At 40.5% G+C, this 23,012-nt stretch overlaps 1 protein-coding gene across 1 annotated transcript in view; it reads right to left on the reverse strand.

Annotated features, from left to right (window-relative positions):
* NR6A1 (nuclear receptor subfamily 6 group A member 1) overlaps positions 1–23,012 on the reverse strand; it is a 53,764-nt gene that overhangs the window by 25,108 nt on the left and 5,644 nt on the right. Inside the window, exons 2-3 of the mRNA XM_080927164.1 lie at positions 7,678–7,920; positions 624–679 (exon numbers count right to left, since the gene is read on the reverse strand). Of these exons, the coding sequence (XP_080783290.1) occupies positions 624–679; positions 7,678–7,920 (299 nt within the window). The remainder of the gene's footprint in view (positions 1–623; positions 680–7,677; positions 7,921–23,012) is intronic.

The raw sequence follows: 23,012 nt of genomic DNA on the forward strand, positions 1-23,012 counted from the left end.
TCGTGTCTATCTGCCATCTGTCTCCCTCATTAGACTGAGTTCGCAATATAGAGACCAGCAGCAATAGGAACTTGGTAGAAACCTATGTTCCTGCCTATAGAGTAGAATGTTATTATTCCTATTTTACAGCCAAGAGCATGAATAACAGGTGATTTTTGCTGATTTCTGGCAGGCTGAGTTCCCTATAACTTTAAGTGATAGATCAAGGTGGGAGAATAATCCTTTGCATGGTTTAGAATCAGAACTGAGTTCATTGCCTATCAACTTTTAGGAAGGACTGAGGGATCATAAGGAGAGCTTGAATCCATTAACTCCAGCAGTTAAAACTTTAAAGTGGGGATGGATAAGTGGCTCTGCAGTTAAGAGCACTGAACGCTCTTCCAGAGGACCCAGGTACAATTCCCAGCACCCACATGGAAGCTCAAATTGTCTGGAATTTCAAAATCTGGCACCTTCACCCAGATATAAAGACTTTAAAAGTGTTCTCACATTTAGACTATAAAAGCAATTTTCACAGAAATGAAAGCAAAGATGGCAGAGGAGAGGATCAAGGTAAATGGCTACAGGAGCATTAACGTTACCAAGCTTCTAGAACAAACTAAGAGAGTGGGTATAGGACTCACCTGGACTGGCCCAATGCTCTTGTTCCGGCCTCCAGGCATGCCATCTTCTCTGATAGCTAGAAGGAAACATAAGACAGTTAGAAACACACTAAAGATTGTTTATGAACAAAATGAAAACTTATCTGTTCCAGCACTTGGTAGGCAGAGGCAGGCTCATCTCTGTGCCTTCTAGGCCAGACTACATAGTGAGTTCCAGGACAGCCAGAGCCACATAGTTAGATCCTGTGTCAAAACAAACAAACAAACCAGCCACACACACATATATATAACCTTACCTAGCTAAAAGTAAAATGTAGTTAAGTAGAGAAATGAAGATTTAAAAAGTCCAGGCTTTTTTGGACCCACCGTTTACTTTATTACTGAAAGTTGTCCCATAAGCAGCAGATACTTTTGGGTCCCCAAGGCACTAGATATGCACTAAATATAATGTACACATTCAGGATATTCAGCTAAAATGGTGACATTGTTAACAAGTCCCAGTTACAAATATCCCTCCAGAATGTGGTATATCTCAAGACTGAGGGACATTTTAGTGAGAGTTTTAGTGGAAGAAGTGAACAACACTTGTTCTTTAATATAAAATCTATTTCGTTCTCTTCCTAAGTTTAATTTAAAGGACCAGGACAAGTTTTTATTTTTTTATTTTTTTTTTTTATTTATTTTATATTGTGTTTCTGGGACTTGAACCTAGCAGTTCACACATGCTAAGAAGCACTCTGCTATCTAGGCAGAGCCCTGTAGAACATGACTTCTGATATTTAGTTTTTATTAATTGGAACATTGGCCTAATTCTTCCTTACAAAAGCAGAAAGTTGAAACCAAAAGAACTTACACACACATACATACACACACACACACACACACAGAGAGAGAGAGAGAGAGAGAGAGAGAGAGAGAGAGAGAGAGAGAGTTTAGAAGAGGCATCAGATTCTCAGGAACCAGAGTTACAAATGGTTGTGATTTACCGTGTGGATACTGGGAACTATCTGTGTCCTCTGTAAGAGCAGCATGTGCTCATAACCATGGAGTCATTTATCCAGCCACCAATGACACGTAAGTGGGGGATTTGTTGTTGTTTTATGTATTTGGGGGTTTTGCCTGTATGTATGTCTGTGCACCAAGTATATGTGGTGCCCGAGGAGGCTGGTGAAGGGTGCTAGATACCCTGGGACCAGAGTTTCAGACAAAATAAAACAAAATCAACAACCGTTATTACTATTATTATCACCATTGGTTTGGTTTTATCAATCAATCAATTAATTAATTAAAAATGAAAAGATGGTCTTATGTAAGGTAGACAGGCTGTGAACTTGCTTTGTAGAGAAGGTTGGTCTCAGTGTCCTAGAGATCTGCCTGCCTCTGCCTCCCAAGTGCTGGGATTAAGAGAGCACCTTATATACAGTGAGTGTGAACTCTGGTGAAGGCTGACCTGGAACTCCTTTTTGCCATCTCCTCCTATATGCTGGCACGCATCACTATGCCTTGCATCACTGTTAATGGAGTTTCTTAATATGGGGGCACAGCACAGGGAAAGGCTTCAGAAAAAGACAACTTTTGAACTGAATCTTACAGGAGGATTTAGGAAGGTAGAATATACACTAAGGATGTAGCATCATTTCTATGACAAATTGCCCAAAATATGTGACCTGAATCTAATGTTGAAGGAACTAACAAACCCAAATTGAAGACTAATCCATAAAACAAACCACCTACTTGCTTTAAAAATCAACAATGTTATTAAAGGCCATAATAAGAGACATAAAAAAAAATACAGGGGGCTGGGGAGATGGCTCAGTGGTTCAGAGCACTGGCTGTGCTTTCAGAGGTCCTGAGTTAATTTTCATCAACCACATAGTGGCTCACAACCATGTGTAATGGGATTTGATTCCCTCTCCTGGTGTGTATGAAGACAGAACATTCATATACATAAAAATCAATTAATCAGTCAATCAATCTTTTTTTAAAGAAAAAAAAAAAACAATGTATGATCCTAGACTAGCTTTTAGGTCAGAAAAAAATTTACAATTGTTACACACAAACACACAAAAAGATAACAAATTGAAGTTACTCTTTATATTAAAATGTTATAGCCATATACTATTCATCAGTACTAAAAAATTTTGGTACAATATTATTAACAAAAGTAAAAGCTTTCTTAGCATTTCTTCACTTTCCTGATGTCTTCTCTTCTGCCCAGAAGCCAAACCAGAATCCAATACTGCATTTAGAATGCTTCTACTGTTTTCTCCAATTTATAACAGCTTTTCCATCTTTGTCTTCATAACCTTGACACTTTCCAATAACATTTCCTACAGTGTTATTCTGAAAAACTGCCCTCCAATATGGACTCCTAAGTTTTCTCATGAGTAGTCTGATAATGAACCTCATGTTCATTCTGTCCCTTTCTTGGGGTTCTGTCTGTCTGTCCGTCCATCCCTACACTCTCATCTCTGAGTGTGTGCCTGAACTTTTCTCTGCATCATCTTACTAGGGTGAACAATGCTGGATAGTCTTATGTCAACCTGACACAGACTAGAGTCATCTGAAAGGACGGAATCTCAGTTGAGAAAATGCCTCCACGGGATCAGGCTGTAGGCAAGATTTTATAACATTTATTTTCTTTTAAAGAACCTTTTTCAGATTTACTTCATTTTGTGTGTATGAGTGCTTTGCCGGCATGTATGTCTGTGCACCACATGCATGTGTGATACCTAAGGAAGTGGTGAGCCTCCATGTGGATACTGGGAATTGAACCCAGGTCCTTTGCAAAAATAACAAGTGCTCTTAACCACTAAGCCAACTCTCCAGTTCAAAGGGGGGGGGGGTGTTTGTTTTATTTGCTTTTTTTTTTTTCTAGACAGGGTTTCTCTGCATAGCCTTGGCTATCCTGAAACTCTGTAGACTAGGCTAGCCTTGAAATCATATAGTCTCTCCTGCCTCTGCCTCCCAAGTGCTGGAATTAAAGACTTGTGCCACCACTGCCCTGTGTATAGCCTTTTCTTAATTAGTGATTGAGACAGATAGGGCCAAGCCTTCACTGTGGGTGAGGACATCACTGGGTAGACGGTCCTGGGTTTCATAAAAAAGCAGCCATGAAGCAAGCAATGATGAATAAGCTGGTGAGCAAGCTAGTAAACAACGCCACTCATGGCCTCTGCATCAGCTCCTACCTCCAGGTTCCGGCTCCAGTTTCCTTCGATGATGAACAGTAGTATCTCTGCAACTTGTTTTGTGGTCATGGTGTTTGACTATAGCAATAGTAACCCCGACTGAGACACCAACCCTCATTACATTCTGGCTAAAGTAAATTCTCCTTGGAAACAATTTTCCCTTTATAGATATTATTTTTAGACTCCACTTTTGTTTTAACCAATGCTCATTTCTGTTGGACTCCATTCAGTGGATTTGGCTGCAAGTTAGTACTATCATGTTGTGTGTCAAATAGTGACTTGTATTTCTATCATGGACACTGGAATTCTTTCATAAGGAAGAAAGGTCACTAATGTTCATTCAGTTAGTTGCTTCTATCAGTATGAGCATGCATACATATTCCTGAGCCCACAGGCAAATCTAGAGATGTACTGTTCAGGTTGAGTGCTGTGCCCTGTGTGCTCAATCCCACAATCCCACATACTGTCTTTCTTTCTTATTTATGTGTATGTGGGTTCCTGTGGAGGTCAGAAAAGGGTCCTGAATCTCCCAAAGATTGTTTTAAAGGTGACTGTGAGCTATCTGATATGAGTGCTGGGATCCAGACTCTACCTCTGCACAAGCAAAAGCAGCAAATGCTCTTAACCATTAAGCCATTTCTTCAGGCTCCCCACCCCATTCTCTAAGCTCCTCCTATTCTCAAACACTCCAAAACTCTCCAGGCTTCTTTTGTTTTTCTTGTTCTAGCCCTGCATCCAACTAGTTTTCCATGGAGACTTCACTGTTTTTACTGATACTTAAAACAAGATCTGGGTTCTCATTCTCTCTCTCTCTCTCTCTCTCTCTCTCTCTCTCTCTCTCTCTCTCTCTCTCTCTCTGTGTGTGTGTGTGTGTGTACAGTGGTTAGTGTTTAGAAATACATATATGTATACTCACTAACTCACTCTACCTACCTGATCATCCATCCACCCAGCCATCATTCCCATATTAATACCACTGATGATTCTGACCCAAATTTTCATTCTAACCTTTCTTGATTGATGACTCTCAAATATAGTGTATTTATTTGCTTGTTCAATGGCAGTATTCAATTAGAGACAGAATTCCTTACATACAACCTTGAGAAAAACAATTTTACAAAGCAGAGTGCTTTGTTTATATACAATTGTTTTGTCCTTACCATTACAGTATGTAGTTAAAACACTGTTTGCCAAGGCCGGCTCCCTTCCTCCCTACCACCTCAGTGTGCTTATGTGACATCCTCACAGTGTTGACTACATCTCTCCACTGTAACACATTTGGTTTGACTAACTTTTTATATCCATTAAAATTCACTTTTTTGTAATATGTGGTTCTTTTGAAAAATAATTAAAATTATGCATCACTAGCCATGAAAGTTTCAGAGTATGTTTTACTTCCAAAATATTCCCACTGTAAACATAATTTAGAACTGCTTTCTCAAGACCAACCAGAAGGTGGCACTTTCCCTCAGCAGCCTTCACTAGGCTACTAAACCAGCTTCTGGGAAGACACACAGGCAACTATTTATATCTATGTGTAACAGTCTCTGGGCTGTAGCTTAGGGTCTTCAGAGATGTCATGATGTCAAGAAGGTGTCCTATAACCTTGAGGCTTGAGGCTTGAGGAATTCAGCACTCACAGCCCTGGGCAATGAAGGAAGGTGAAAAAAGTAGAGTATAAAGCCAAATCAGGGTGAGGTCAGAAAGACAGAGCTAGTCTAAAATTGGCAACTGACCAGGATTTCTGAATGCGACAAGTAATAGTAGGGAAGATAGTGGGCTTTCAGGTAGAAGAGCAAACTTGAGCACATGTGCAATGGCATAACATTTGGCCCTGAGACCTTCCTCCAGCCAGGGAAGTTACACAGACAGGCAGGGAGCACTTCAACATTTCAAATGCCCTGCTATGGTATTGTTTATCACACAGCTAACACACATATTCTAATGTGCAAACAGTTATGCCACACAGAAGATCTGTGAAACAGTATATTCCCTCTGTGATTAGGCACAGCTCTGCTTAATAACACATAACTTCAAAATGATTAAATATCATCATAATCATATATAAACCGGGAGTAAGAATCAATAGGATGAGTGTGTGTTCAATACATAAATGATGAAGGCAAAGTGCAGAACAGTTTACAATACATGCGAGTGTTCAATAAGTATTAGTTCTGTGAGGAAACTGTAAATCATCTAAGTGTTCAATAATTCTCTCACCTTCCCCCCTTTCTCAGAGGGGGGTTTATTTAGTGTGTGTGTGTGTGTGTGTGTGTGTGTGTGTGTATGTATGTAGATGTGGGTGTATATATGCCACAACACATCTGAGAAGGCCATGGGACAACTGTCAGGAGTTGATTTGCTCCTTCTAGCACTTGGGTTACAGTGACTGAACTCAGGTCATCAGGCTTGGTCCCAGGACTCTCTCACCTTTCTTCACAACTATAAAGCTCTCAAAATATCCTTTTTTTACCTATTATTTTTGTCATTTCCAGTTTGTTTTTTCATTATTTCTATCCTTTTTATTGCGTGTGGGGGGGGGACAGGGTTTCTCTGTGAACTTAACTCACTCTGTAGACAGGCTGGCCTTGAACTCAGAGATCTACCTGCCTCTGCCTCCTGAGTACTAGAATTAAAGATGTGTGCCACCACTTCCTGGTTTTTCATCATTTCCGACTCCTTGATGGCTCAGTGGTTATGAGCACTGGCTGGTTTGCAGAGGATCTGGGCTCAGCTCCCAGCACCCACACGGTAACTCACATATGTCTGTAACTCTAGACCACAGGATCTGATGCCTTTCCTGATCTCACAGGTTCCTTCCTATGTGGTACATGAAGCACACATATACATTTAGGTACATATATAGCATGAAATTAAATAAATAAACTTAAAAAAGGGGGGCTGGAGAGATGGCTCTGTGTTTAAGAGCACTGACTATTTTTCTAAGGGTACCAAGTTCAAATCCCAGCAACCACATGGTAGTTACCAACCATCTGTAATGAAATGTGATACCCTCTTCTGGTATGCTTGAAGACAGCTACAGTGTACTCATATATAGTAAGTAAATAATTAAAAATTTTGTTTATTTGTGGGGGGTACATATATGTCAAGGTGCTCCTGTGGCGGCCAGAGGACAACCATATGGGTCCTAAGGATAAAACTCAGGTGAAGAGGTCTGATGGCAAGCACCTTTACCAACTGAGCCATCTTGCCATCCCAGTATATTTTTTAAATATTTATTCTAAAATAATTTAAGTTATGTGTCTGTGCAGGAGATATGTGCATGTGAGAGCAATTGCACAGGGACACCAGAAGAAGACATCAGAGCCACAAGAGCTGCAGCCATAGTCAGTTCTGAGCTGGCATGTGGGTGCTGGAAACTGAGCAAGAGCAGTATGTACTCTCTCCAGGCCCCTCCTGGGCATTTCTAAGAACTTTCTAATTGGCAACTTAGCTTTCTCTATTCAATCCTTCAAAACTTATTAGATTCAGCTTATTCATGGCATCTCAGGCTAATAGCTCCCAGAAAACTTCTCAATAATAGACCCTGTATTTGAGTATGCTACGGTTTTGTTGTTTTCTCAAGACATAGTTTGTATAGCTCTGACTGAACTGGAACTTACTCTGTAAACCAGGTTAGTCTCGAACTCAGAGATCTGCCTGCCCCTGCCTCCTGAGGCTGAGACTAAAGGTTTGTGCTGTCACCACTGCCTGGCTAAGTGTGCTGCTTTTAGTACATAAAATGACATCAAGTAATACTTCATGCCATTGTTTCTTGAAAGTTTGTGGACTATATCCTGCCTAGTGAAAAACTAACTGAAAAGTGTAACAGTTGCAGATGAGGGAGTGGCTGAGGTAGGCAGAGAGCCTGAGCACCAACTCACCCTTCCTGTTCATGCCCATCTGGAGACACTTGAGCAGGCGGCAGTACTGGCATCTGTTCCTCTGTTTGCGGGACATGACACAGTTCTTGTCTCGACTGCACCGATACACCCGTTTGTTGCAAATGCTCCTCTTGAAAAAACCCTTGCAGCCCTCGCAGGAGATGATCCCATAGTGCAAGCCTGTAGCACGGTCCCCACAGATGAGACATGTCCGTTGTTCAGCTCGATCGTCTGGAACAGAAACTGAACATGTACCAATCAGCACCGTAAAAACAATGGGGTTAAATTCACAGTTCCTAAAACCTTCAGCCCTGCTCTCGGTAAATCACAAACACCACAACTCAAGCTACCTGAAGTGCCTCCTTCACACCATTAGCCTTTGGGAAAGAGCTGCTTTTGTAACTCCATACTTTTAATCTAGTTCTGTGTCATTCCTAAACCAGTGTAAGAAAAATGGGCAAATAAGCGTTTAGATTCAAGACCAAAGCTCACTCATAGTAGATGTGGCTGAGGAAGAGTTAAGTTCACAACAAAACATGCACCTGAAACCCTGAATGAGTAAATTGATCAAAAAAAATTAATGGATAAAAAATAGTCTGGGCAAAGGAATTTATCAGAGAAAGGGCACATTTGCAGTGAAGGGCTCAGACTTTGCATAGTCTCTATATAAGCAGGATCTGTGATGCTCTGGGGGAATTTACTGATCCCAGGTTCAGGGTAGAAAACATGCAAGATGAGCTTTTTGTGGTATTCAAACTAATCATGATGTCAGGTGACAGGGAAAAGGAGACAGTATGAAAATCTTTCACTAGTCTAAGATAAAGCAAGCTCTGCATCAAAAAGAATTATGAGGGCAGCAGATAAAGGGTTTCAAACCTAAGGCCAGTGAGGTGGCTCAGGAGGTAAAAGCACAAGTCTTCACCTGAGTTCAATTTCCAGAACCCATGGTGGAGGGACCAAACCAACTACCAAAAGTTGTCCCTCATCACCACAAGCACATGATCCTGCCATACGCCTCACACAATAAACCTGAAAATTTTCAAATTAAAAAAATCAAGACTCATTAAGAACATCAAAAATGAAAAACCTAATGAGTTATCACTGAAGGCTGCTGGTACCTGAATTCAGTTACTTAAAAAATACATTAGATAAAGGAAAGGAGAGTGAGATTTAAGTCATGTGTCCTTCCACGTCCCAATAAGAGAAGGGAGTAATATGGACAGGCAATTTAGAAATTCTATACTGTTGAACGTCATGCTTAGTAGAGAATTATTAGGATTTGGTGAAGACAGCTCACCTGAAGGCCTTGAGATACAGAGAGAAAGGAAGGAAACTTTTGGCTTACAAAGCTCTAGAACAGGGTTAGGATAATAAAATCAAGTCTTTAGGCCTCTGGGCTCAAAACTAGGCTCTGCCACTTGTTAGGTCTGTCTCTCTGAAAGGAACTGTCAATTTCTGAGGTGTAACTACCTATCAGCAAGACAATCGAAGGTGGAGAAGAGGGTGTAACTGGAAGCAACTTTTGCCATAAATGTGGTATTAGATAGCACTCTTCAATGTGGGTTTACTGAGAGTCACACTCCTTTCTACAGTACCCAATAAATTCACTAAGCTTCACCAAGACGAGTTACAGGGAATCATCTAGTGATACAATAAGGTTATCTTACCCTAATATGGAAAAGTCATGATCTGACCATAACCTTATTCTGAAAATTGCTGTTTTGTGTCTATGGTTTTGGTTTTGTTTTTTGACTCAGGACGTCATGTAGCTGAGACTGTCTTTGAACACCTGATCCATTTGTCTACATCCACACATCCATACACGTGCTGGGATTACAAGAATATGCCACCATTTCTAGCTATTACCAAAATGTTTCTGGTCATTTATGGTAGCCCCAGTTATACACAGCATGCAAGAGTGGGGCAAGACAGCTCTTGCATACAGTTGCCATGTTAAAGAAAGGCTGGGAAGCCGTGAAAAGAAAGCTTAGGAATTAAGGTAAATGAGACAAAATCCACAATTTCTGGGGGAAAAAAAAATCCTCCATGGGGCCTTTATATATGTAGTCTTTCCTACAGCCTTGCAAACCTTAAGAGCAATCTTAAGAACTTTTCTGTAGTTAGAAATTACTCTACTGTGAACAACAAATACTGTTACGTTGAATGTTGCTTTTTCAAACTCCTACTAAGAAGACAGTTAAGAAAAATCCAGACCTCAATCAAAGTCTCCTTGGACACATATTAATATTTAGATGTAGAAATGTCAAAGCAAAGTAAAACAAAAAACAAAACAAAACAAAAAAAAAAAAAAGAACCACACAAATAACCATAAAACACCCAACAACATTGAAAACGCTATGGCAGCTGATGAAGTCAGCTAAGAGACTGCAACTGGCCACTGTTTTAGAGCACCACCATGCTGCATTTGCTTAAATGAAGTATGTCTTCATCTTCACATCATTTAACAGCAACATAAAAGCAAGTGTAGTCATTAATCTGATTAGAAAGTTACAAAATTTTGGCTCTTGTTTCATAAAAGTTACATCACATCTAACCCAAGTTACTTTGCAGGTAAATTTCAATCAGAGAATTAATAGTAACAACCGGTGCCAAGTCTACCCTAAGAAAAGGTATATTTTTGTTTTTACTTCTGGAATTTGAATGTAGGATCTCCCTTACTTGTTTGATTACTATAGACAGACTTGCTAAGTTAAACAGGCACATCTCAGATATGTATGTAATTCTCTTTCCTCAGCCTTCCAACAAGTTGAGAAAATATTCTACACCAGGTCTAGCTTGTATACTTTTGAATAAATGTGTTAGTGGGTGAACAGAGTGACTTAGTGAAGTGTTTTAGAATTACAAGTTAAAGCACATAGCATTGCGATTTTTGAAATAAATAAATAAATAAATAATATTGGGTGCAAAATGATGAAAAGACACTTAATATTGACTTCTGGCCTTTACACACACACACACACACACACAGACACAGACACACACACACACACACACACACACACACACACACACCACACAAATGTATGAAGGGTAGTAAAGATAATATATTATCAAATGTATTTCAGTTAAAGCATGCACATTTGTTTGTATGCATATGTCTGTACATATAAGTAGGAAGTTACTAGATCCCAATGAGCAATGTATCAAGCATTAAACAGATCAAAATATACTGACCTGGTATTTAAGACTGAAAATGAAGCCACACATGGTGGCACATGCCTTTAATCCCAGCCTTTGGCAAGTGGAGACAGGTGGATTTTTGAGATTTCAAGGCCTGCCTGTTCTATGTAGAGATTCCCAGGAAAGCCAGGATTATGTAGAGACTCTTCTCAAAACAAACAAAAATACTGGACCTGGGCATAATGGTATATATCTATAATCCTAGAATTTGGGGATTGTGTCTTGAGTATCAGCCTAGACTACCTAGAGAGTGCTTGTCTCAAAAAAACAAAAAAACAAAAAACACCCACACAAACACATCCAACATGCCTCTTCCTCGCTTTGTAACCTGAGTCTCAATCACTATAAATCACTTGTGCAACAACATAGGTGTCTTGTATTAAAAATGTTTGGCGAAGAGGTTAGAGATATGGTTCAGTGATTAAGAGCACTATCTGCTCTTTCAGAGGACCCAGGTTCAGTTGCCAGCAACCACATAGTAGCTCACAAACACCTTATCTCTAGTTCCAGGAATCTAAGGCCCTTTTCTGACCTCCTCAGGCACCAGGCATACATGGTACACAGACATACATACATACAGGCTAAACACACCTTTACATACACATGATGACGACGATGATGATGATGATGTTTGGCCAAGGAAGTAAGAAAAAAATATATACTGTAGGTTTTTGTTTTATTAAGTTAAAAAATATGGTAAAGAAGAAAGAGCTATATAGTATGAAGCGTAGGGGCTGCTGGAAAACCTTTAGATTCTGGTAAAGTTCTAATATTTTTGACCTGGGTTAGTGCTTGTTTTATAAATTGTACAACTACAATACATTTCATGCACTTTTCTCTGAGTGTTCATATTTTAAAATAGAAGTTAAAGCAAAAAAGTGAAATACTGCAGGAATGGAAATAAAATCAACAATGGCAAAAGGTGGGCATATTTGATGGAACTGCATCAGATATGAATGCGAAGCACCGAGGCCTTCAGGTGAGTACAGTTTCTGTTTAGAGGACAACAGGTCAAAGCAGCGTCTTAAGGGTATAAGAGGGGAAAGCAGGTGTTGCAGACACCCAGATAACAAGATGTTGAAGAATGGCTGAGTGGCAAAGAAAAGAAAGGGCTGTCAACTGACTGGATAGCCAAGAATAAATAAGGGGAAAACAAGGCAAGAAAATGTCTACTGTGAACTCTAAACCAAGGTGGCTATGAGAAATATGATTTCATTAGCAGCAAAGTAGCACTTAAAACAAAAACTGAGGGAGGGGCAAAGCAAAACATTTGGTTTAAAAGAGGGTGGCATTTAGGAGACAAAGCCTAGGCTCAAATGAAAGATATGGCAGTCACCAACATTTAAAGAACTAAGGCTAGGGTCACAGATCAGAACTGCCACTAGGGCAGGAGGCCTGAGGAGATACAGCAACACGATGCCCAAAGAAAGGCACAGAACATGATTACTACAAAAACAGGTAAAACAGCTTCACAAGGGGCTGCAGAGATGGCTCCGCGGTTAAGAACACTGACTGCTCTTCCAGAGGTCCTGAGTTCAATTTCCAGCCACCATATGGTGGCTCACAACCATCTGTAATGGAATCTGATGCCCTACAGTATACTCACATACATAAAATAAATAAATAAATCTCAAAAGTGACTCACTGATCAGAAAACTAACATGATTTGCTAGAGGCCTCATAGCAAGTCAGTGATATATGTGAGCTCCAATGCACCACTTTTGTAAAGGCAGATTTCCCGTGACAGCAGCTGCCTCCTGTGAAGTAAGTGAAGGGGAATGGGGGATGTGATGTGCATAAAGTTTATTCATACAAACACAAACTTCATGAGTAAAAAAAAAATGACTACATACTATCCCACCAACAATAAATAGGCATCCAAGTAAGCAGTGCGCTCACTGATGATTTCGCTACAGGCTAAAGGCTGTCACAGAAACACTCTTACTCTCATTCTTTCACTAAGCCCTGCGGTTACTAGACACCATCCCACTCCCCAACGACATTTTTCCCATTTCAAGGGCTCAGGTGGCACAAATTACAACTTGGAAACTGATTTTTATCAAAACCTGTTATTCAAGCTGTGATGAAGGCCAGATTTAGGAAACAAACAGTACAGCTCCTTACTTGACCAAAATTATACTAAGAACCAAAGCAATCTGAACATGCCTGGCTGCTGTAATCTAAAATGAAAGCTTCAAGGAGCTATGACAGAATTAAAACCCAAGTTCTTATTTAGAAGTTATTCTTCTCTTGCATACCACTCCTCCACTTACTACCGTAAAAATCAACTTCAAGAGGCCATTTACTTGGCTCTTCAGAGGACTTTCCAAAAACTCAACCACCTGAGTGAAAACAAGCATTCCACAAAACGGGTGTGGGCTGACAGGAGGTAAGAGCCAGTGCTCTGGGGCTCAGCAGATGATTACAGCTCACAACAAGTTATTATGTGTTCACAGAGAACTAGAGGAGGCTAATGGTACATGTTTAAGGAGATAGAATGCTAATTACCCTAAATCTGATCACTCAACATTATATACATGTGTGGAATTATCATACTATACCCTCATAAATATGTAAGTTTTTTTAAAACTAATACAAATGCTTTATTCAACAGTTGCAGGTCATGGGCTGGGTAGTGGATATCCAGGGCTCAGCAGCAAGGTCAGTGCAACCTCCAAGCTTCTCTGACTCCAACAGGGTGAGCACATCACCCTCTCGAACGGGACCTTTGACGCTTCGAATGATAAAGTGGCTGGTGTCATCCATAAATTCCACTCGCACCTGCCTGCAGTGTCCCTGCGAACCGGTCCTGCCCAGCACTTTGGTTACCCTAGCCAGCTTGCTGGGCTGCACGCGACTCGTGACCATGATGGTGGCGATCTGGCAGCAATATGTAAGTTTTTTAAAGATTTTTTTTTTTTTTTTTTTTTTTTTTTTTTGAGATAGGCTTTTGCTATGTAGCTCAGGCTGGCCTCAAATGTTACTTGGGTCACAGGCATGCATTGCAAGGAGTAGGTCAAGAAAAAAATATGCATGGGCCGAATGTTTAGGACTTTTTTTTTTTGTTAACTGACTGTGAAATAGAAAATGGAGAAAAGGCTAAAGAAAAGCTGACTGATACTATTAACTCCTTAGACCTAAGAGTAAAAGTGAAACAAGTCACAAATTACAACTGGCTGAAGCTACAATAATCCAAACAGAAGGTGGTCCATTTACTCAAAATCCCAAATGAAAACAGAGGCAAGCAAAATCTAGATTATAGTAGCTGCTGCCCCCATGCTCTGTGTGCTAGGATCTGCACGTGTGTGTGACTTCTTTTCCATAGAAGATTAAGTAAGGGAACAGCACATCCTAAATATGGGCAACACTAACCTACCAGCTGGGGAATCCAGATGGAATAAAAGGAAAATGCAGAGCGCGCCAGATGGACAGACATCCTCTTTCCTAGATGCCATGTGAACTACTGTACTCTGCCACAGCCTTCTGTTAGGATGCACTGCAGCTGAAACTGTCCTTCCTCCTTCAAGCTGTATGTCACATACTTGCTCACAGTGACTCCAAAGTCTTATGACTTCTCTTACTGAGGAAGTATGGCAACTACACTGCACATCCCTAGAACACGTGGCTTTACTTAAAGCAGGTCTCAGAAGGGACCTAAGCAGTTGATTACCAAGCTCTGGGCACAGATCCAAGGGCTGTGTGTCGGCCCACTCATTTGTTACCTGGAGTTCTTATAAACTGTGCGCTCTTTAAACAAAATTACTTTTCATTTATTTATTATATGTATGAGTGTGCCTGCTTGTGATCAGAAGATAATTTTTGGGAGTCAGCCCTCCTTTCACAATGTGGATCTGGAGGACTGAACTCAGGTTAGACAGCTTGGCAGCAGATGTTATCTTGTCAAACGGTGTGCTTTCATTTAAAGATAGAAACTGCACTGTTCCTTAATTCAACTGGTATTTATTGATGATCACTTTGTGTTTGGTTTGGGGCTATGTATTAGGAGTACAGAGGAAAAAGAAAAAGAGGTCCTTTATGTCCTGTGATACATTCTAGTAAAGCAAATAGTTCCAAACAAAGTATGAGAAGTACACCGAGAGCAACACAACAGGACATAGGCATGCTGGCCTAGGACCAAGACACAGCAGTAGAAAGCAGCATGAGAGACTCAAGGCTGGTGATGTCATGAGCAAACATATGACAGTTGTGGTGGTGGCCCCCATAGGCTCATGTATTTGAATGTTTAGTGACCAGTGAATGGAACTGTTTGAAAAAAAATTACAAGATATGGGGTAGGTGTGGCCCTGTTGAAGGAAGTGTGTCTCTTGGGGGTGAGCTTTGCTTTGAGGTTTCAAAAGCCCATGGCGGGCCCAGTGTCTCTCTTTCTGCCTGTGGACCAGGATTTAGCTCTCAGCTACAGCTTCAGCATCATACTCCCTGTCATGATGACAAAGTACTATCTATGCCTCTGAAACTGTAAGCAAGTTCGAATTAAATGCTTTCTTTTTTTAATGAGTTGTCTTGGTCTACAACAATGACTAAGACAACAATAAAGATATTTGGTGGTGTTTGGAGCATAAGTTAGTTTGTGACAGGGTCTCATGTTCCAAGCTGATCTCAAACTTCCAAATATTGCTAGGGATGACTTGAACTGGTTCTCCTGCCTATATAATGCTAAGGTCATAGGTAATCACATCCAGTTAACAGTGTGCTAGAGATTAAAACCAGGGCTTCTGACATGCTCGGTGAGCAGTCTAACAACAGAGTTACATCTCTAGCTCCCCTCAGGGGTTCATACTTCAAGAAATGTGACTGAGATTTAGGAAGGGCGTGTGATAGCCTCACTTACCACTGTGATAAACTGCCAGGTACTTTGGTGGTAGAGGTCCACATTAAAAGGCTCTAAGGAGTTATATTCTCTGCACAAAGGCCATTTGTCCCAGGAGAATGTTCTACACAGAAATGAGGTACGTCTATTGTTGTGCCCAGCCACAACTCCAAGTGTGAAAGAGAAAATGCAGTCATTATAATTAGCTAATTTTTTTCACTAGTTAAAAGCTTTGTTCTTTCTTTCTTCCTTCCTTCCTTCCTTCCTTCCTTCCTTTCTTTCTTTCTTTGAGGGTTGGGGACAAGCAATGCTTGCTTTACTGAAATCATTGTATTTTTATTTGTATCTATATTATTATGGGATTGATGATCTAGAAACTAAAGTAGCACAGTTCTTTTGGACAGAGACTTTGAGCTGTATCAAATCCAGGGACTATTCACATCCCTAAAACCAGGGTTTGTTTGTTTTTCATACTGATTTCATCACGTTTGTTAAAGTATGTTTTTTTTTTTTTCAAAAAGACCTATTTATTTTATGTATGTGAGTATACTGTCTTGGTCTTCAGACACACCAGAAGAGGGCATCGGATCCCATTACAGATGGTTGTGAGCCACAATGTGTTTGCTGGGAATTGAATTGCTCTAGAAGAGCAGTCAGCGCTTGTAACTGCTGAGCTCTCTCTCCAGCCCAAGGTATTTACTTTTTCAAGACCATTTTTTGCTTATAATTTGAGATGGTTATGAATAGAGCTGCTACAAACATTCATGTGCAGGGGGGGGGGGTGGTGTGGGAGCTGGAGAAACAGCTCAGCAGTTAACAGCACAGGCTGTTCCAAGATTCATTTCAATTTCCACCTACACATGGCAGCTCACTACTGTTTGGAACTCCAGCTCCAGGGGATCTAATACCTTCACACAGACATGTATGCAGGCAAAACACCACTGCACATAAAAACAAAAATGAGTAAGTCATTAAAAAAATCCATGCGCAAGTGCCTAGAATGGAACTGAAGCACTAGTGTGATGTGGGAAGTACAAGCTTAACTTAAGAATCTATCAAACTGCTACCTGTGAGTCATAAGTCATTTACATGACATATCTACTCTCTCTCTCTCTCTCTCTCTCTCTCTCTCTCTCTCTCTCTTTCGTACACACACTCGCGAGCACACATGCACGCACACACGCGCGCACACACGCGCACACACACACACACACACACGAGGGAGATCTAGCCATGCCATCTTTGTCACTGCCTGATATTATCATTTTAAAGTAATTCTAATGTACAGTTTAATTTGTAGTTCTCTTTGTATGTTCAGTTGCTATCCATATTGTTTTTGGAGACAAGTTCATCTCAATCATTAATGGGGGGTTTTAGTATATCTGTTAATACTGAGACAGGGTTTTCTATGATGGCTTTGAATGCATGCTCCTCCTACTTAGCCTTCTGAATGATGGTATTTTATGTATATACTATCTTAAATGATTTTATATGGGTTGGTACTTTACTTTTCTCTGTCACTGTTAACAATTCTGTGCTCAAACATAGACCTTGAACAAAGACTATTGAACTATATACCCACCCCCATGTTATTCCCTTATTTTTGAGTCTTGGGAACTATTTATGAATGCAGAATAGAGGTCTTCAAAAACGAAAAATGTTTTTTTAAAAATGATTATTTTTATCTTATGTATATAAGGGTTTGCCTGAGTATATGTAAATGAACCATAGATTCCCTGGAGTAAGGGATGGTTGTAAACTGCCATGTGGACGCTGTGAACCAAATGATGTTCCTCTACAGGAGCAGCAAGTACTCTTAGTCATTGAACCATCTCTCTTGTCCCTGAACAAGATTTCTTAATTAAAAGTTAAATGACAGATGGAAAGGAAATACAACTTCTAGTTATTGAAGTGACTCGTTCATACCTCACACCTACTGCTCAGCCCTCTTAGTAATGTCGAGAGAATCTCTATGAGAAGATTATTCCAAGTCTATAGTCCTTTGTGAGATTTTAAAATGTTAAGCAACTGAACTGAAGTATCATGACCGTCTTCTGTAATCCTTGTCAGAGACTAACCTGCTTTGGAATGTGGGTGGAGAGAGAGGATTATTTCTAGTGAGTCCCACAGTGAGTGGGAGATGTGTAGAATTAAGATGAGGCCAGAGAATTAGGCTGCTGCTTAATCACAGTGTTCATTTCATGTTTGATGAGACTGTAGAATGGACAGGAGAATAAAGCACAGGGACCCTGTGGGGAGGCACACAGTAGGTGAACAGTGGTCTAAGTGATAAAGCCAGCTCAAGCCAGATGGCTAGAGGAGACCGTGCATAGATCTGAAACCCATTCTGGTGACAGGGCTAGATGATGGAATATAAAAGAAAGTAAAGGAATTAAGGGGTGAGATTTTAGTTTTAAACAATTAAAGGATTTTGAGTGTTTACCAAGATAAAGGGAGATCACTCAGGAAACAGGTTGACATGAGGTGTAGAAATGGAGCCTAGAGTTCTGTTTGCCACTGATAAGTTTTCAGTGCCCACCAGAAAGCTAAAAATTCAGTTCAGACACAAAAGTCTGAAGCTCAAGGAAGGTTCCTGCTTAAAGATACACTTTGTGTAGCCGTTCCAATATAGATGAAAGACTAAAGTCAGCAAAAGAGAACACACTAGCTGAGAAGAGGGTAAAGGACTAAGTCCTGGAAACACACCAACATTTACAAGTCTCAAAGGAAACTGAGGAACTGTTGGTTTGAAAAAATGTGTAAGTCGGGAGGGTAGCTCAGTTGGCAGAATACTTGCTTAGCATGAGTGAAAACTTAGGCTCTATCCCCAGCACCACATAAAACTGTTGTGATAGTTCCAGCTCTCAAGAGGCAGAGGAAAGAGGATCCTAACTTCAAGATAACTCTTCTCTGTAGGGAATGAGGTCAGCCTGAGCTATAACACCGTCTCGGGTGGGCGAAGGTGTTGGGAAGACTCGTGTACTGGAAAGAGAGACAACTCAAGACCAAATACTCATATTTTGAGAAAAGAAACTCAAGACCAGCCTGGGTTATAGAGTAAAATCAGGATGAGTGTAAGGCTCTGTGTCAAAGTAAAACATTAATTATAGGACTGAGGCTACAGCTCAGTAGTAGGACACTTGTCTAGCATGTTCAAGGTCTTAGGTTAAACAAGAACAACAACACCACCACCCACCAGGCAGAGGGGAGATTCAGGCTTTGGCCACTTTCTTTCACCTACTAGCAAACAGTGTATCTACTAGGTTTCACAGTGTAAGACCACATGGATAGATACAGGAGTGATCAAGTAAGAGTTTGTCTCCCTGTTAGTGCACATTATTTTAGTGATCTCAATGTGAAGCTATAGAGAAATTCTGAGGGCCCATCTATATTCAGTTCTAATCCCTAAAATTTCATGATGCTGTCTTAATGGTCATGACAACTTCAACATTTTCTAATTTCTGCAAAAAAAGTCATAAATTCATCAGAAAGGAAGGTTAGTATACAAAATACATTAATCCAGAGCAGCAGCCAAAGTGTTGTAAGTACACAGATCTCATTTGTTTAACTGTTTGTTTGTTGGAATGTACCACATAGACCAGGGCTGGCCTGGAATTCACTGAAATCCGCTTGCCTCTGCTTCCAACTGCTGGGATTAAAAGCATAAACTACCAATATAGGCAGAAGTCTCTCTCTCTCTCTCTCTCTCTCTCTCTTTCTCTCTCTCTCTCTCCCCCTCCCTCCCTCCCTCTCTTCTCTCTCTCTTCTCTCTCTCTCCCTCTCCCTCCCCCCCCCCCTCTCTCTCCTCTCCTCTCCTCTCCTCTCCTCTCCTTTTTGGTTTCAAGAGAGGGTTTCTTTGTGTAGCTCCAGCTGTTCTGGAGCTTGCGCTATAGACCAGACTGTCCTGGAACTCACAGAGATCCACCTGCCTCTGCCTCCCACAGCTAGGAATAAAGATGTGTGTGTCATAAATTGCTTTGACGAATGCTCCTGAGAGCCTCTTTGGAATAAACCCAAAGACATTTTTCTTTGGTAATTTTTTTTTATATAGCTGCTACATGTATCTTTCAACCTCATTAATAGATGACTGTGAATTAAATTCATGTTTAATTTGAATGTCTCTAAAAAGAATTATATTATTGGTTAAGAAATAATAATCATAACTGAACAAAATATAACTAGACTTATTGATTCACATGTTTACTAGCATAATACAAGTCTTTTGCCAATCTCTTGTTTTCACTTCATTCCTGTTAAGTACAGGTTTAATCTTTCTGACTGGGGGTGTGTGAAGTATTTAAGAGTCTCAGTCTAAGCTGGATGGTAGTGGTGCTCACGCTTTTAACACCAGCACTTAGCAGAGGCAGGTGGATCTGAGTTCCAGACTAGACGTGCTGGACTACACAGCCAGACCAGGATAGCCAGGGCCACACAGAGAAACTGTTTCAATAAAACAAAACAAAACAAAATAATAACAGTAAAAAGGCCTATTAAGCAGTCCAAACTGTGACATGGGTAATATTGTCATTCCTTTTATAGATAAAGAAAAGACAGCACAGACAAATGAGGAACTAGGGCTCGGCCACATAGCGTAAGCAATGTGACAGTTAGTAAGTGTCAAAACTAAGTTTTTAATCTAGATGTCTTGACTTGGAAGTTATGTCCTTAATCACCATTCTATACCTCTTAATGATGTAGAAGTGAGTAGTCTAAGATTACAGGCCTAACTTATTCCTCGCTAACTTTTCAAAGTATGGTACATAGGCTGTGAGCCTCTATTAATGGCTCAAAGCTAGTAGAGAAAGCTTATAGACAGGAACAGAGATGACTCAAATAAGTCAATAAACAAAGTCTTTATCAGATGCAAAAACCCAGCTTACTGGTAAATCATGAAAATTACAAAAAAGGCTGAGCTACTATTCATTGTCTTTTATTAATACATTATCTTTAATGCAGTTGTATAGTATATACTTTCAAAAACACATTATGGTTATCCTGGAATTTATAAACTCAGTGATATAAATATGTGGTACATATCAGTAGTCCCAGCTGAGATACAAAGACTGAGGCCACACTCTGAAACAATGTTCAAAATAGGGCACAGGAAGATGCTCCACCCTACCCTCTGCACCATCAAAACACATGGCTTCTGAGCATCTGTACTGGCTGGTTGTGTGTGGCAACTTGATGCAACCTATAGTTAATCACAGAGAAAGGAGCCTCAGTTGAGAAAATGCCTCAATGAAATCCAGCTGTAAGACATTTTCTCAACTAGTGATCAAGGGGGGAGGGCTCATTGTGGGTGGTGCCATCCCTGAGCAAGTCCTGGGTTCTTTAAGAAAGCAGGCTGAGCAAGCTAGGGGAAGCAAGCCAGTAAGTAACATCCCTCCATGGCCTCTGCATCAGCTCCTGCTTCCTGGCCTGCTTGAGTTCCAGTCCTGACTTCCTTTGGTGATGAACAGCAATGTGGAAAGTGTAAGCTGAATAAACCCTTTCCTCCCCAACTTGCTTCTTGGTCATGACGTTTTGTGCAGGAACAGAACCCTGACTAAGACAGCACCACATTTCATACATAGTCCTAAAACAGAGCATGTCCAGAGAGAAGATGCTCAGTGTGGTGAGGGAACTGAACTGTGACAGAAACTGCAAGGTTGGAAAGCTCTTGATGGGATGGAATAAGGGAAGGAACAGTTTGTTCCTATCAGGTAGCAACTGTAGAATAAATCAAGATAAATCTACATATACTATTGTAAGGAGTCATATTTCAGTTTCAAATAAGAAAGCAAGCACAGGAGTGTTCAAGACTGCACTGAGTGTTTAATTACTCTAAAACATTAGACAGAGAAATAACACAAATGTTAAGGCTCCTCAGTGATGATGAAAACCACATCTATTCATTTATTTATTCACTTATTCATCTACCTACTTATCCATCCATCTATCCATCCATCATCCATCCATCCATCCATCCATCCATCCATCCTGTTTTGTTGAGACAGGGTTTCTCTGGGTAGCACTGTCGAGCAACCACCCTGGAGACCAGGTTGGCCTCAAACTCAGAGGCCTCTGCCTTTACCTTCCAAGAGCTGGGATTAATGGTATGCACCACCACAGTCAAGTGAAAATCACATTCTTCCTAGTATGTTGCATTCTTTCTGTCTCTTCCTGACTCTTGTTATAGTGGCATCTAAAAAGTATTGACACTTCCTTTCCTCTGCTGGCAGCCATCGTTTAGAAAGGGTGGGTGCATATCAATACATCCAGGAGCTATGGGGGAAGAAGCAGTCTGATGGGACGTGATGCACTTTCTTCTGAGGGTCCCCTGCTGGCAATACTGCTAGTTCTCAGTGCTGCACAGGGCTCCCCACCCCACCCAATTTGATAAAGCATGAAGGCTGGGATACAAGGCTAAGCAAGGTTATGTCATTTATAGGATTGGTGTCTATCATGGTGGTCGAAAATGCCCAGTTCCTAAGGCTGCAACTTAAGGCAAGCCTGTTCACCATGGTGCTAAACAGCTAGTATTTGCCTGAAGCCTTCAGTCTGTTGCTGAGAGAGAGCTGGTCACCATGGTGGGACTTTGACTGTTCTGAATTCCTGCTGGGTTGGTGATAATTCTACATATAATTTTTTTGAGGTTATCTTCATTGATCTACTCCATAAAGCTATCAGAGGAAATCCTGACAGCCAGTCCACAAGCACATAGAGATGTGTAGGCTGACATCTGCTGGCTGCAAGAGCCTTTGGGCCACAAGTTCCATCAAAGTTCAGCCTGGAGAAGGTGCAATACTCTCCAGCTCCACTGTTAACTCTAATATCCAATAAACAATTTAGGACAGTTAAAAAAAAGTACTGACACTTGAAAAGTACTATTCATCTACTCATATATTTACCTCATCCAACAGCGTTTTTTAAATGCTTATGTGTATGAATGGGTATTTTGCCAATATACCTATCAGTGTACTATACAGTGCCCAGGGAGGTCAGAAAGGGTGTTTGAGCTCATGAAACTAGAGATACAGGTTGTTAAGGAGGTGCCTTGTGGGTGCTGAGAACCAAGCCTGGTCCTCTACAAGAACATCGGTGCTCTTTACCACTGAGCCATTTTCTCTACAGTATTTACAAATGTTTAAGATACATTTCTCACAGTATTTTAAAATCACTGTGTTTGTGAAATTTCTATTCTTGGTATAAGGAAGGGTTAGTATTTGCTTTTATCACTTATCAAAGTATATAAAGAAATAAGATTTAAAATGTTGCTGAAAGGTTGTGGCACACACCTTTTTTTAGTCCTAGCACTCGGGAG

The sequence above is a fragment of the Micromys minutus genome (assembly GCF_963924665.1).
Source record: "Micromys minutus genome assembly, chromosome: 13".
Classification (NCBI taxonomy): domain Eukaryota; kingdom Metazoa; phylum Chordata; class Mammalia; order Rodentia; family Muridae; genus Micromys; species Micromys minutus.